This window comes from Trifolium pratense, linkage group LG4 (assembly GCF_020283565.1).
Source record: "Trifolium pratense cultivar HEN17-A07 linkage group LG4, ARS_RC_1.1, whole genome shotgun sequence".
NCBI lineage: Eukaryota > Viridiplantae > Streptophyta > Magnoliopsida > Fabales > Fabaceae > Trifolium > Trifolium pratense.
This window is the reverse complement of record NC_060062.1, coordinates 4,812,087-4,825,435: the sequence shown is the minus strand read 5'-3', so window position 1 is coordinate 4,825,435 and position 13,349 is coordinate 4,812,087. Positions and strand designations below refer to the sequence as shown.

At 32.2% G+C, this 13,349-nt stretch overlaps 1 protein-coding gene and 1 pseudogene across 1 annotated transcript; one reads left to right on the top strand and one right to left on the bottom strand.

The window, feature by feature from the left end:
- Positions 1-3,505: 3,505 nt before the first annotated feature.
- On the top strand, positions 3,506-7,960 carry LOC123921517 (glycerol-3-phosphate dehydrogenase SDP6, mitochondrial-like). The gene is made up of 3 exons (XM_045974099.1): positions 3,506-3,869; positions 6,097-7,322; positions 7,521-7,960. Exons 1-3 carry the CDS (start codon positions 3,506-3,508, stop codon positions 7,818-7,820), a joined length of 1,890 nt encoding a protein of 629 aa, XP_045830055.1. The 3' UTR covers positions 7,821-7,960.
- A 17-nt stretch (positions 7,961-7,977) lies between these two features.
- Positions 7,978-10,922, bottom strand: LOC123921516 (annotated as a pseudogene).
- Between the last annotated feature and the right edge of the window lie 2,427 nt (positions 10,923-13,349).

Below are 13,349 nucleotides of genomic sequence, written 5' to 3'. Positions count from 1 at the left end.
AAAAAGAAAAATTGCTTTTATCTGTTGTGTACAATGAAATGAAATAAAAGGACTAAGGAGTATATATATACTACATAAAAAGGAATGTATCGATTTTCTTTTTTTGGTCAAAGGAATGTATTGATTATTTTAGGTACAAATTGAGGAATGTATTGATACTTTTACGAAATATAAGGATTGTACTGTACTCCTTGAATAGCATTATGCATGCATGTTGCTGTCTTTGTTTATTTGCAATTTATTACTATTTATTTGTTATCAATTTCGGTGCTTTTTTTCCTTTTTATGTTTGACTATTCACAAAGTTTAAAAATTAATTCCTCGTAATTTTTTTTTTGGTTTATACCATCCGTTTCTAGGGGAAATGGATTCTAGTAGTTCGACCGTGAGGTAAGTAAAGTCTGGTCAGAAAATTGTTCCATCCAGGAATTGAACTCAAATTCTCCCGAAATCCGTCCTTTTTGATGAAGCTCATAAACCACTTTAGCTCAATAACTTGGTTTAATTCCTCGTAATTTGATAAGTCTAACTTATGGTTATACTATCTGAGTTGAAAACAGACTAAAAAAAAAAAATTCATTGTAGGTGGATACGTGAACCGGATTGGGTTGGATTTGGTCAAAACCAAAACCCAAATTACATATGGTACTCCGGGTTGGGTTTAGTAAAATAACTACCCGTTATAACATTGAGCCGGGTTGGGTAAATCCACTAATTTCCGGGTTGGATTGGGTTGAGTTGTGGGTTACCCAAATTATTTTTTTATTTTTTTTATACGGAGTATTAAATATCTAAATGTTGAATCATCATATTTTTTCATAAAAAATAACTCAATCAATGTATTTTCTTGTAAAATAGGGCAACTGTTTTTCACTATAAAAAATAATCACCCATTTTTTTTGTGTAAATCTACTAATTTACAGATTGTATAGCGTGTTATCCAAATGATTTTTTTGCTTTTTTTAATATCAAACTAGTTTAAAGACCCGTGAATTTAGTTCGATATTTAAGTTTACCATTCTTTTAATGTAGAAATTTTATTTAGAATAAAATATTGTTAAATATAAGTGAAAATTTAGTTCGATGAATCACTATATTTATTTATGAAAATTATTCAATCCTTTTTTTTAAAAAAAAATAATGCGCTGAATTATCATATTTGTTTATAAAAACTATTCAATCTTTTTTATTTTCGTAAAAAATAGTATACTCATTTTCAATATAAAAATATTTAATAATCAAATAAAAAAATCTTTAGTATTTTCATAAAAAAATTTCAAAAAACATAGCACTATTGGGTTGTGTCCGGTTTTGCCCGAAACCCGATCTTTTTAATGGATTTTTCATTTTTGAAATTCATATTCACCCACTTGCCCAACCCAACCCACTTTTTTGAGTTAGATTGGATGGGTTTGACCTGATCGACTGAATTTGTCAATACATGTACAACCCTATTTCATTGTGTCATGTGTTTCTTTTTGAATTTACCGGTAAATATGTTTGTCCTGTGTAATCACAAAATTATTGAGCTATGAGATATAAATAAAAAATAAATAAAATAATTTGCTCATTGGTAAAAAAAAAAATTTTGCTCCAAAATACTTTTGACCATAATGTGCAGCATTTGCATTCATCATATAGGATGAATAGCATAATTGACAGGCTGGGAGTACTATACTATTATAGCAAAATAATGTTGATACAAACTTAGAAAAGTCTTTTGTAAATTAACACAATATATAGTACAAAATAAAAAATTGTAAGTAAACAGCCATACCTTTCTCCTCTCAGCCGCGAGAGGCACTACAACCCTAATTTTTTTTTTTCTTAGTTCATTCATTAGAGAGGGATAATTTAAGATCAATTTCGATCCAAAATCACCGCTCTTGATTTTTTTTTATTTTTTTTTTCAATTCAATAAGTGATTTACACATAAATTTAGGTTTCGTTTGAGTTTTTTCTTTGTGATTTCTTCGTTTGTCCCGCCTTAGTGCGGAGTTGTTTGTTATCCTGTCGTCTTTGTACGGTGTTTTGTACGGTGTTTGTGAGTGTTTGTTTTGTTTAAATTGTAGATTTGTTTCGATCCAAATTCAAGAGCAGATTCAATGATTTTAGAGTCGTCAATATTGCAAATCCGAATGCATGACTATTTCGGACACTTGAAGTTTATTATATCCATTATAGGTTTTATCATATTTGTGGACATTGAGTCGTTTTATGCTATTAACTTGTATGTTATGAGTTTGTTTGCAGATTCATCCTTTTTAGTTTTTAGCGGATTTGAATATGTAATGATTTCACTCTGCCGATTTAATTGAATGAATATCATTTTTCGTAAAAGAAAAATCTAAATAGTCAGACCAAAAAACACCGAAATTGGCAACAAATAAATAGTAATAAATTGCAGATAAACAAAGACAGCAACATGCATAATGCGAGAAATTCTTAGGTGAGTCAACACTTAAGCATTAATAATTAGACACAACCAATTAAATTATTACAAGTCATTAATAATTAAAAATAAGTAATAGAATATTAATAAAACAAATCTTTACAAAATCTAAAAAATAAGGAAATAAATTCTCACGTATAGTTTTGTTAAAAAAAGAAATCTTCATGTATTGTTTTTACGTGCAAATTTTTTGCTTATAGCATATCATTTTTCCTCCCAAATTTTTATTTAAAAAAAAATTAAATACAAATTAATTATATTTTATTTTTATGTCATTTCATATCTATAAACTAATTCAATCGTTAATTTTATTTTATTTTTGATAGGATCAATCGTTAATTTTATTAAACACTACAAATTGAATCAAATATAAATAAGTTCATCCGTTATAAGCTAACTTATCAAAACTATCCTCTATTTTTTTTTATCAAATCAAACCACTTTCTATCAAAAAACTATCCTCTATTGATTTTCTTAAAAGAAATATCAGCGTTTGCAACACATTGAAAAAATTGGGAGGGAACATAAATTAATAACAATATGGAAGAAAAAAAAAATATAACACATGACTTTTTTTTTCTTCCTATTTTTCTAGATTTGGTTTAGATTTTGTTTTATTAATATTCAATTAATTATTTTTAATTATTTAATATGTTAATGAATTGTAATAATTTAATTGGTTGTGTCTAATCATTAATGTCTAGGTGAAGACTCACCTACGAATTTATGGCATATGCTATTCCATATCAATAGATTCCTTAAAAAAGAAATTATACGGAATTTTTTTTATAAACCCTTATACAGTGTATTTCATTGTATTTATGATATTCTTGCTATTAAAACAAAGATTCCTTAAAAAAATAAAATTATACGGAGTTCTTTTTTTTATAAGCCCTTATACACAGTATTTCTTTGTATGTATATACATTCTTGCTATTAAAACAAAGAATTACAATATCTTACGATATCAAAGTTTTTTTGACAATCTATTACAATATCAAAGTTATCAACACATAAAAGCAATTTTCGTTTTTTCTTTCTCATCACACATCCATGACTAGAATGAGAAAATTGAGCGTCGTCGTTGGTGCGGTTATCGCCACGACGTATGGCGGCACTATGATTCTTCACAATGCTCCAATCTCCACTAGCGACTATGGAGGAGGTTCTCATCTCGAGACTCTTCGGAAAAAGCTACATGCTCCGAACGCTGTAGTTCCGTCAAGGGAGACGCTTCAGTCAGCATTGATGGCCACTAACAAGGCCAATCCTCTCGATGTTCTTGTTATTGGCGGCGGTGCCACTGGTACTGGCGCCGCACTTGATGCTGTGACTCGTGGACTCAAGGTTGGACTTGTTGAACGAGAGGATTTCGCTTCCGGTACTTCGTCGCGATCCACAAAGCTTCTTCATGGAGGTACATTACTTGCAACGAAATAATGAATGAATGATCATGCGGTTATTTTTTATTTATTTTATTTTATTTCGTGTCATTAAGGCTTTTATAATATGCATTTGTTCGTAAAATTTAGCATAGCTCTTATCTTATAATATATAGCGATGAATGGTAGAAATTCCCAATTGAATGTCTTCTTTGTATAGCATTGATTTTCGGTAGGTGTTCTTCGGTGTTTATTTAAGCCTGAGATCCTTTTGTGGTTAGTAAATTTTGATTTTGGATACAGTACTAGTTTGTTTGCTGTTAGAAAAAAAAATATAGTGATCATGAGTTTTCATTGTTTTTTATTTGATGATGATTAACATTAAAATATCTAATTATTGTCCTGTTTGACAAAACAATTTTATGTAAATAAAGAAGTTTTTATGTTAATTTATAAATTTTCATTTAGGAAAACTATATTTTTATAAGAGTCAGGTTCCGTTGATGTCAAACTTTAATTTGACACCAAATCTCAACCGTTCAAATCAATTCATTGTATGACTTAGATTTATTCACTTAACACCATCACGTGACATTCTCCCCCAATTTTCAACTTGCAACCAAACGTCACCGAACCACGGTTTGTAACCAGAAACAAACCGCGTCACCATTCAACCGTTATATATACATCATTTTAATTGAGAGTTCTTGTCTTCATCGCGTAACCACCGCAAAGGGTGCATCCTTCTTCGTCCATCCGCCGTTGAAGCTTACTCCTCATTCTTGTATATGAGTGATTTCCGTCTCCAATTTTTCAGAATTTTTTTTGTTCTTGGGATTAATTTCTTGAGATTTTAAGAAAAACTAATTCATTATTTGAATATAAAACAATTTTGTACGATTAAAAAACTATAAGAAAAGAACATGGGCAAATTCTATTTTGCTCAATCATTGTTATTTTCTCCATAGGCTGATTCAGTTGTTGACGGCGGCGGTAAAGGCTCTGTTTGGTAACACAAATAAGCTAGCTTATAGTTTATTGTATGAGCTTATAAGCTTGTTTCAAAAAATTAGAGGTGTTTGGTAACAAGCTTTTTGTACTAGCTTATAGCTTTTTTTCAGATGCTATTTCAAGTAGCATTTGAGCTTATAGCTTATAGCTTTTTACACTTTATTCCATTTTTACCCTTTAATTTAATAACTACCCACTCTAAAAAATAAACTACCCACTATCAATTATGTAATTTTATATTTAATAACCACTTTAAAAGCTAATTTTACCAAACACTTTAATTTCAATAAGCTAGCTTTTCAGCTATCAGCTATAAGCTAGCTTTTCAGCTATCAGCTAGCTGATATCAGCTATCAGCTAGCTTATAGCTTATTTTTACCAAACGGACCCAAAATCTAGAGAGAAAGAAAAGAAGCAACACATAAGTCACGTGATATTTTTGTAAACTGTTTTATTTTTTAAAAATATTTTAAATGATATATTTTTCAACCGTATGATCAATTGATTTAAACAGTTGATATTTTTGACACCTGGTGTCAATGGATCCAGACTCTTTTTATAAACTATTTTTTCATAAATCATCTTGACAAACTTATATACATAAAAACTTCTTTATTTGCGTAAGTTGTTCTTGCATAAACTAAAAAATAAGTTATTTCAAACGGACCCTATATATAATATAATTTCGGCTTAATAGATCAACATGTGATGATTTTTAACTATTTAATGTATCTTTTTTTTATTATTATTATAGTACTAGTTTAAAGACCCGTGCATTTGCACGGGTCATTGACTTTTATTCAATGTTTAAGTTCGTCATTATATTATGGTAGAAAATTTATTTAGAATAAAATATTTTAAAATTTGTTATATAATATTTTTAAAATATAAGTGTAACTATTGTGCTATTTTTTAAAAAACTTATTAAATGAATAAATTTGATTATAATTATCAATGATAAATAATCCAATTTTCTATGTATCTGTCACAAATAATAGTCATGTGTATATTTTTAATAAAAAAATTAGAAATTTGATTAGAAATTTTTAGGGTAATTTAGTAAGTTTGTTAGTAATTAACTTTATTGTATTATTATTATTATTATATTATTATTATTATTATTATTACCATTTTTAATTAAGTTATCATAAATATCATTCTTGAAAATACAAAGAAAAAATTACTTTTTTAAAGCTAAAACAAATGCACCAGTTTTGACTTTCTAATATCATTGTTTTTTTGAACTGTTAGGTGTTCGTTACTTGGAGAAAGCCGTCTTTAATCACGACTATGGACAATACAAGTTAGTACTTCACGCACTTGATGAGCGTAAAAGGGTTATTGATAATGCACCACACCTATGCCATGCATTGCCGTGTATGACGCCGTGTTTTAGCTGGTTTGAAGTAGTGTACTATTGGGCGGGCTTGAAAATGTATGATTTGGTCGCGGGAAGACAATTGCTGCACTTGTCAAGATATTATTCCAGAAAAGAATCTCTTGAGCTCTTTCCAACTTTAGCAAAGGAAGGAAATGGTAGAAGTCTAAGTGGCACGGTTGTTTATTATGACGGGCAGATGAATGATTCGCGACTTAATGTTGGACTTGCCTGCACTGCTGCTTTAGCCGGTGCGGCTGTGCTGAACCATGCAGAAGTGGTATCCTTATTGAAGGATGATGCTGGACAACGGATAATTGGTGCACGAATTCGAAACAATTTAACCGGCCAGGAATTTGATACATATGCAAAAGTGATTGTGAATGCAACTGGGCCATTTTGTGACGGTTTAAGGAAAATGGCTGACAAAAATGCACAAGAAATGATTGCTCCTAGCAGTGGTGTACATATTACACTCCCCGATTACTATTCTCCTAAGGGAATGGGCTTAATTGTGCCTAAAACCAAAGACGGTCGTGTTGTTTTCATGCTTCCATGGATGGGGCGAACCATCGCTGGAACTACAGATTCTAGTACTAGCATTACATATCTCCCGAAACCACATGAAGATGAAATACATTTTATATTGGATGCAATATCTGATTACCTTAACGTTAAGGTTCGCCGTGCTGATGTTCTTTCTGCTTGGAGTGGCATTCGCCCGTTAGCAGTGGATCCAACAGCAAAAAATACTGAGAGTATCTCAAGGGATCATATTGTCTGTGAAGATTACCCTGGTTTGGTCACTATCACCGGTGGCAAGTGGACTACCTATCGTAGCATGGCAGAAGATGCTGTTAATGCAGCTATAAAGTCTGGAAAGCTGACCCCTGCCTATGGATGTATGACCAACAAGCTCTGCATTGTTGGTGGTGAAGGGTGGGATCCTTCTTCTTTTACAGTTCTTGCTCAAGAGTATAAGCGCATGAAAAGTACACACGGTGGTAAAGTTGTTCCTGGAGTAATGGACTCTGCTGCTGCAAGGCATTTGTCTCGTGCATATGGAACGTTGGCTCAGCGTGTGGCTGCCATTGCTCAGGTTTGCTTGAATTGCTTTATATTTCATAATGTTAATTTCATTTCATTTTAAATTTTTTTGGGGAGTGGTAATGTTGATTTGTTGATATTGCAACTTCCTCTTTTGGGGATCTTTGTGGTATGATAATAATAATAATGTTTATCGAGCTTTATTGTTTCATAAATGACGAGATAAAATTGACTGTATTTTGTATTTCAGGATGAAAATTTGGGCAAGCGGCTTGTCCATGGTTACCCGTATCTAGAGGCGGAGGTAGCCTACTGTGCTCGTAATGAATATTGTGAATCTGCTATCGATTTCATTGCAAGGAGGACTCGTCTTGCTTTCCTTGAAACTGATGCAGCGAGAAGGGCATTGCCTCGCGTGATCGAAATATTGGCAAAAGAGCACAAATGGGACAATTCAAGGCAGAAGGAAGAGTTGCAGAAGGCTGCAGATTTTTTGAAGACTTTTAAATCCTCAGAAAATGCCCAGTTTAATGATGGGAAGCACACTTAGTATGTGCAAAAAACAATACACTAGTTAGTAGTTATATATTAAACACTACAGTTATAGAAAATAGTTCATGGTTTTTCAAAATCAAAGTATATTTCAATCAAATATGTATAACATTAGTTTATTTCAATGTTCTTCCAATGTTTAGCCATATCACTAATTAATGGAAAGCCTTCTTTAAACACCTTGACCTTGGGAAGCAATAAAATATACACAAATCAACATAATGAAACCAAGCCCTACACCAATGAGAGTTCACCCAAATAATTACTGCTAAACCAATGACAACTGTGACATAAGTTGCAATAAAACTCCAATAGAAAGACTCCATATCAACTGCAGTCTGATTTTGCGACGTCTTGTATGGAGGTGTTGGTGTGGAAATGATGGTGCCATTGCATCTTATATTGATCAAAGATCCACAAATATCTGGATTACCTCTATAGTTGTTCTCATCAAAGTTTGCAAACTGCATTGTGGTTGGAATTGAACCAGACAATTTGTTGTATGAGACATTGAATATTGCTAAAGAGTACAAATCAGTCAGATTTTGAGGTATTTTACCACTCAAATTATTGTAACAAAGGTCTAAACTCTCTATGTTTATCAATTTGGAAAAGCTTTCTGGTATCGTTCCTGATAACCGATTATGGGAAAGATTCAAGGCAATAATGTCTCTTAGTTCTCCAATCTCTGGTGGAATGCTACCACTCAAATTATTACTTGACAAATCCAATCCACTCATTAAGTCCAGGTTATTTCCCTTGTAAGAGAGATAATAACTCTTTGTTCTGAACTCCACTTCTACTGTTTCATAAGATATCATGTAACTATCAACAACAGGATGGTTCAAGCTCAAAGACGAGTTATAATAAATATGGAAGGTATTACCAGGGTAGAACCAAATTTTGAAATCTCGAAAAATGGACAGTGTAGAACTGGAATAATACTGAATGCTATCATTTGAAACATGTTGATTCGCATTGTTTGCTATTGCCGTAGTTTTACGCACCACCATTCCAAATGATATTTTCCTAAAGCATGAAGGTATTGTTTCATTAATCCAATTATGTGAAAGATCCATAATATTGACATGTTTTAGTTTACACACATTGATAGGAATAGGACCTGTTAGTTTATTCCCTGCTAGTAAAAGCACTCTTAACCCTGAGAGCCTGTTAATCCACTGTGGAATATTTCCAAAAAAATTGTTATCCCTTAGGTCAAGTGATCTTAGATGTGTAAGTTCGGACAATGCATGAGGTATATAGCCTTGGAGAGAATTCTTTTGCAAGTATAAGAAATTCATGGATGTGAGGTTATGAAAGCAAGAAGGTAAAAAACCTGATAAATTGTTTTCAGAAAGGTCCAAATGGTAAAGGGAAAGTAGGTTGCAAAGCTCGTTTGGGATATCGCCTTGTAACTGATTCTTTGACAATGAAAGTGTATGAAGTTTTGTGAAGCTTCCTATCCATCTTGGAAATCTGCCAGATATCATGTTGTTTGATATATCCAAGGAATATAAAGAGTTGTTTGATATGTCCAAGGAATATAAAGAGTTGTTTGATACTTCATCTTCAATTTCTCCACTAAAGGAATTGTTGTTCAAATACAACCATCTCAAACTTGGTATGTGCGAAAGTATTGGAACGACATGTCCATGGAAACTATTGTGAGATAGCCTCAATAGTATCAATGAGGTCAAATTCGAGATGATCAAATGGCTATTAAACTCACCAGAGAAGTTGTTATTGGACAAGTCAAGAGTCCTTATTTTTTGCATTTCACCAATGGATGATGGAAGGTTTCCTTCAAAACTATTCTTGGATAGGTTTACATAAAATAGGTTTGAAAATATCTCACCTATATTCTCTTGGAGTTCACCGCCAATTTTGTTGTTTGAAATTTGTATGTCCAATAAACCATGTTTGAAGGTAGGAAGTTGAAGAGTTCCTTTGAATGAGTTGTTCATCAAATACAAGGTCTCCAACTTTGTGTTATTTTCTAAGATCCAAGAGGGAAAATCTCCTTCTAGCTTGTTATGAGAAAGGTCAAGTAGTTGTAGCTCATGTTGATAAAGTAGAAAACTAGGAAAAGTTCCATTTCTCCTTGAATTTAGAAAGCAATTTCTAAGTTGGAGGACTTTCAAATTAAAAGTAGGGTGCCATGATGAACTTTCTTCAGTTTCCACATACAAATTATTTGTTCTTGTTGACAATAGGAAAACTTCAAGGTTAGAATGATTAGTCAAGGAACTGAATGAGAAAAGTCCATCAAATTTGGTATGAAAGAGAGATAGATATTCAAGAGAATTGAGATTAGTGATGAAAGATGGAATGTTTCCAACAAAATTATTTGATGATAAGTCAAGTACTCTAAGGCTTGTCAAGTTGTTAAGGCAGTGAGGAAAATGACCACTCATTCTATTTTTGCTGAGGTCCAGTTCCTGCAGATTCTTCATTCCACATAATCCTGTCAATGAATATATGTTTACAAGTTTTTGAATCATATGAGTAAAAGAGTGAGTCATTAACAAAATGATGATATAATTACTAAACATTTCTACATAGAACCAAAAAACAGTCTAATTGACTACCTAGGCTAAGTCTAGTTCAGGTGGTCGGTGCATACTGCGTCGTGTATGTGAGTGTTGTAAACGATGGAGTACCGAGTACTATTTATTAAAAAAAAATGTCAAATTTTAATGAAGTTACCTTCAATTTCAACCCAGCCATTAAAATGGTTATTTGACAAGTCAAGATGAACTAAATGGTTGAAGGGAAGAAAAAATGAAAAATTGAGGAGCAAAACATCAGATATATTCCTTGGACTTGTAACTCCTTCAAGCAAGAGATCCATGACATGTCCTGTGGTATGATTGCACTTTACACCTTCCCAAAAACAACAATCATCTTCACTGTTAACATCCCACGATGTAAGAGGCGCCGATATAAGATGTTCGTATTCACTGTTTGAAGTCAAGAAGGTTTTGAGATCAAACAAGGCCAATTTTTCTTTCTCTAAACACCCTTTTAATTCCTTCACAAGAAACAAAACTATAACAATCCACAAGCACAAGTGATATTTGATAAAGAGCCTCACCATTTAGTGGTATTTATTTACTATACGTATAACCAAACTTTGTTCTATAGACCCTCTTCTGCTTCCTTTGTGACAAAGAATAGGTCATGTATATATATATATAGTACTAATGATTGGTGAGAGAGATTAGATTATGGTAGCATAACTCAAAGAACAAGTCAATAAGAGTTTGAAAGTTTCATTTGTTTTGATTGTAGTGTGTGTCTTTACTTGTGTGAATGCATAGACCATTGACACATTTTTTTTCTTAAACAAATAATTCAATGCATTTCATTAAGAATAAAATGTGCAATGCCAAGGAGAACATGATAAGGAAGACAATGACAAGCTCTTTTTTTCTTCTGCTACATAAGACAATGACAAGTTAAGAATAGAGTTCCTTTGCCATATTAATTAATTCAAGTTTTCTCTGCCGAGTTTTTGAGTCATCAAGTAAAGGATTGAGATAGGAAAAGAGAGAAATTAGAAATTGCTACCCATTGAGAATATATAACAAAAAAGAAATAGAGTGATGTACTGATGTGATATATTTTTTTATAGAAGAAATCACAAAGTCACAGTAAATTTTGAGATTAATTGTTATACACTAAGATTAATTGTTATACACTAACGGTGTAAAAAATTTTTACACATACATCTGTTATACCCCAAATTTTGACCTAAAATCTCACCTCATATTCTCATGCATCATTAATAAAAAATAATAAAATACAAGATATCTTGTTGCACTTGCCTCTTTGGTAAGACATAGTTTTGAATCAAGAAAGTCAAGAAAAGGTTCCAAAAATCAAAGACTAGGGTTTTGAAATTTTTCTAAGTATAGAAAATTTCATGTTCATGGAGCCAACTTTTCAAGATCATATCTTCTTCCTCAAGTATCATAAATTTGCAAACAACGACTATTTGGAAAGCTATCATGGCATATTTAAATGTGGTAAAAGGATTTGAAGTCAAAAGGATCTTTACAATGCTTAAAGTTGATGACCAAAGTTGATTCTCCAAGTTGTTGAAAATCTCAACACTTAGAAATTTTTCTAAGTTTGTTTTGACCTTATCAAGTGCATGACTTTGCAAGCTTATAACTTCCAATACAAGCATCCATTTTGAGCAAACAAGAGCTTCATTTTAATATTTCATATGATACTATATCATGGTGAAGAGTTTCGATTCAGAAGAGTTCCCCTTAATGGCTTATAACAACAAGGAAACATGAGATGTCAAATTGTAAAAACTGTCAAAAACACTTAAAAAAATTTCTAAGTGTCAGACAGCTTAAACTTTGAATTTTGGTGGCCAGTTTTCTCTATGATCCCAATGTATTCAGGACAAGTGATCAAAATCAAAGTTGTATATGCGGATGCCATCTTTCCAATGACACCAAGATCATGAATTTATCTTTCTTGAGAACCAAGTTTTGAAGGGGAGAAGTGACCATGTTAGAGCTGATTTATGGGTCAAAAAAAACCATGTCAAGTTCTTGCTCAAACCGAATCCAAACCTTGTGATCAGTAATTGCAGGCCTTGGATAAATTAAAGTTCGGTGGTGACTTCTTATTTTGCGAGTCAAAGTCTAATCAATAGTTTTAATCTCCGAAAATCACCGCGACAACATCCAATCAAATCACACCATAGTGCCACTTTTATAAATTAGTTTCCTAAAATTTCTCAAAAAAAATCTACTTGGCATGATTTGGTTGGATGCATGTGTAAAAAAATTACACTGTCAAAGATTCAAACCCCCGATTATAATGTCCAACCTAACAATTTCGACATTTTATGATAAATTCCAAAACTATATCATCTTTATATTTCAATAGTTAGCTAGATCTTGCATATTATTTCCGGTGTGTTTTTAAATACCATCATGTATGTCTCGGTATATTATTGAATGCATGTGTAAAATAACTTTACACTGACAGTACATATAAATTAAATTCAATTTCAAAACCACCCGTACCTGTATTTTGCAAGCATTGTTTTGAGGGAGGGAAAGCGTGGTTGAAAAGCCACTTCACGGAAGCGACCGGAGTACTTTTATCAAATGATGCATATGGGCTTAGCCGTTCCATCCCAAGTGGTGGCCCGATTCGGCCTGGCCGAGTCGAGAAGAGATTTACATAGAGACTTTATGGGTACTTCAATTGGTTTGACCTAAAAGTTAAAGGTGTTAACGTATAAAAGTATTCAATTTTTTATATATTTTTTTCTCAAGTAGATCAGTGGTTAACCAACATAGTGTGGCACAAGTGATAGATATTTGAGTCTTTTAACGTATGTAGCAGCATTTGTTGGAGAGGTCAACCCCTTAAATGGAACTTAGTTATCTCGAGGGAATTAGTCTCTGCAGTTACGCGCGGAGGATACCTTTGATTTACAAAAAAAAAACAGTGGTTAGAAATTTCACGTGAATAAATAAAATGTTCAAAGTTC

Bases quoted from the DNA above. Each gene is read 5' to 3' on its own strand.
- LOC123921517 (XM_045974099.1), top strand. From the start codon at position 3,506: ATGACTAGAATGAGAAAATTGAGCGTCGTCGTTGGTGCGGTTATCGCC. The intron at 3,870-6,096 runs GTACATTACTTG...TTGAACTGTTAG, and splicing joins CACAAAGCTTCTTCATGGAG to GTGTTCGTTACTTGGAGAAA. The intron at 7,323-7,520 runs GTTTGCTTGAAT...TTTGTATTTCAG, and splicing joins GTGTGGCTGCCATTGCTCAG to GATGAAAATTTGGGCAAGCG.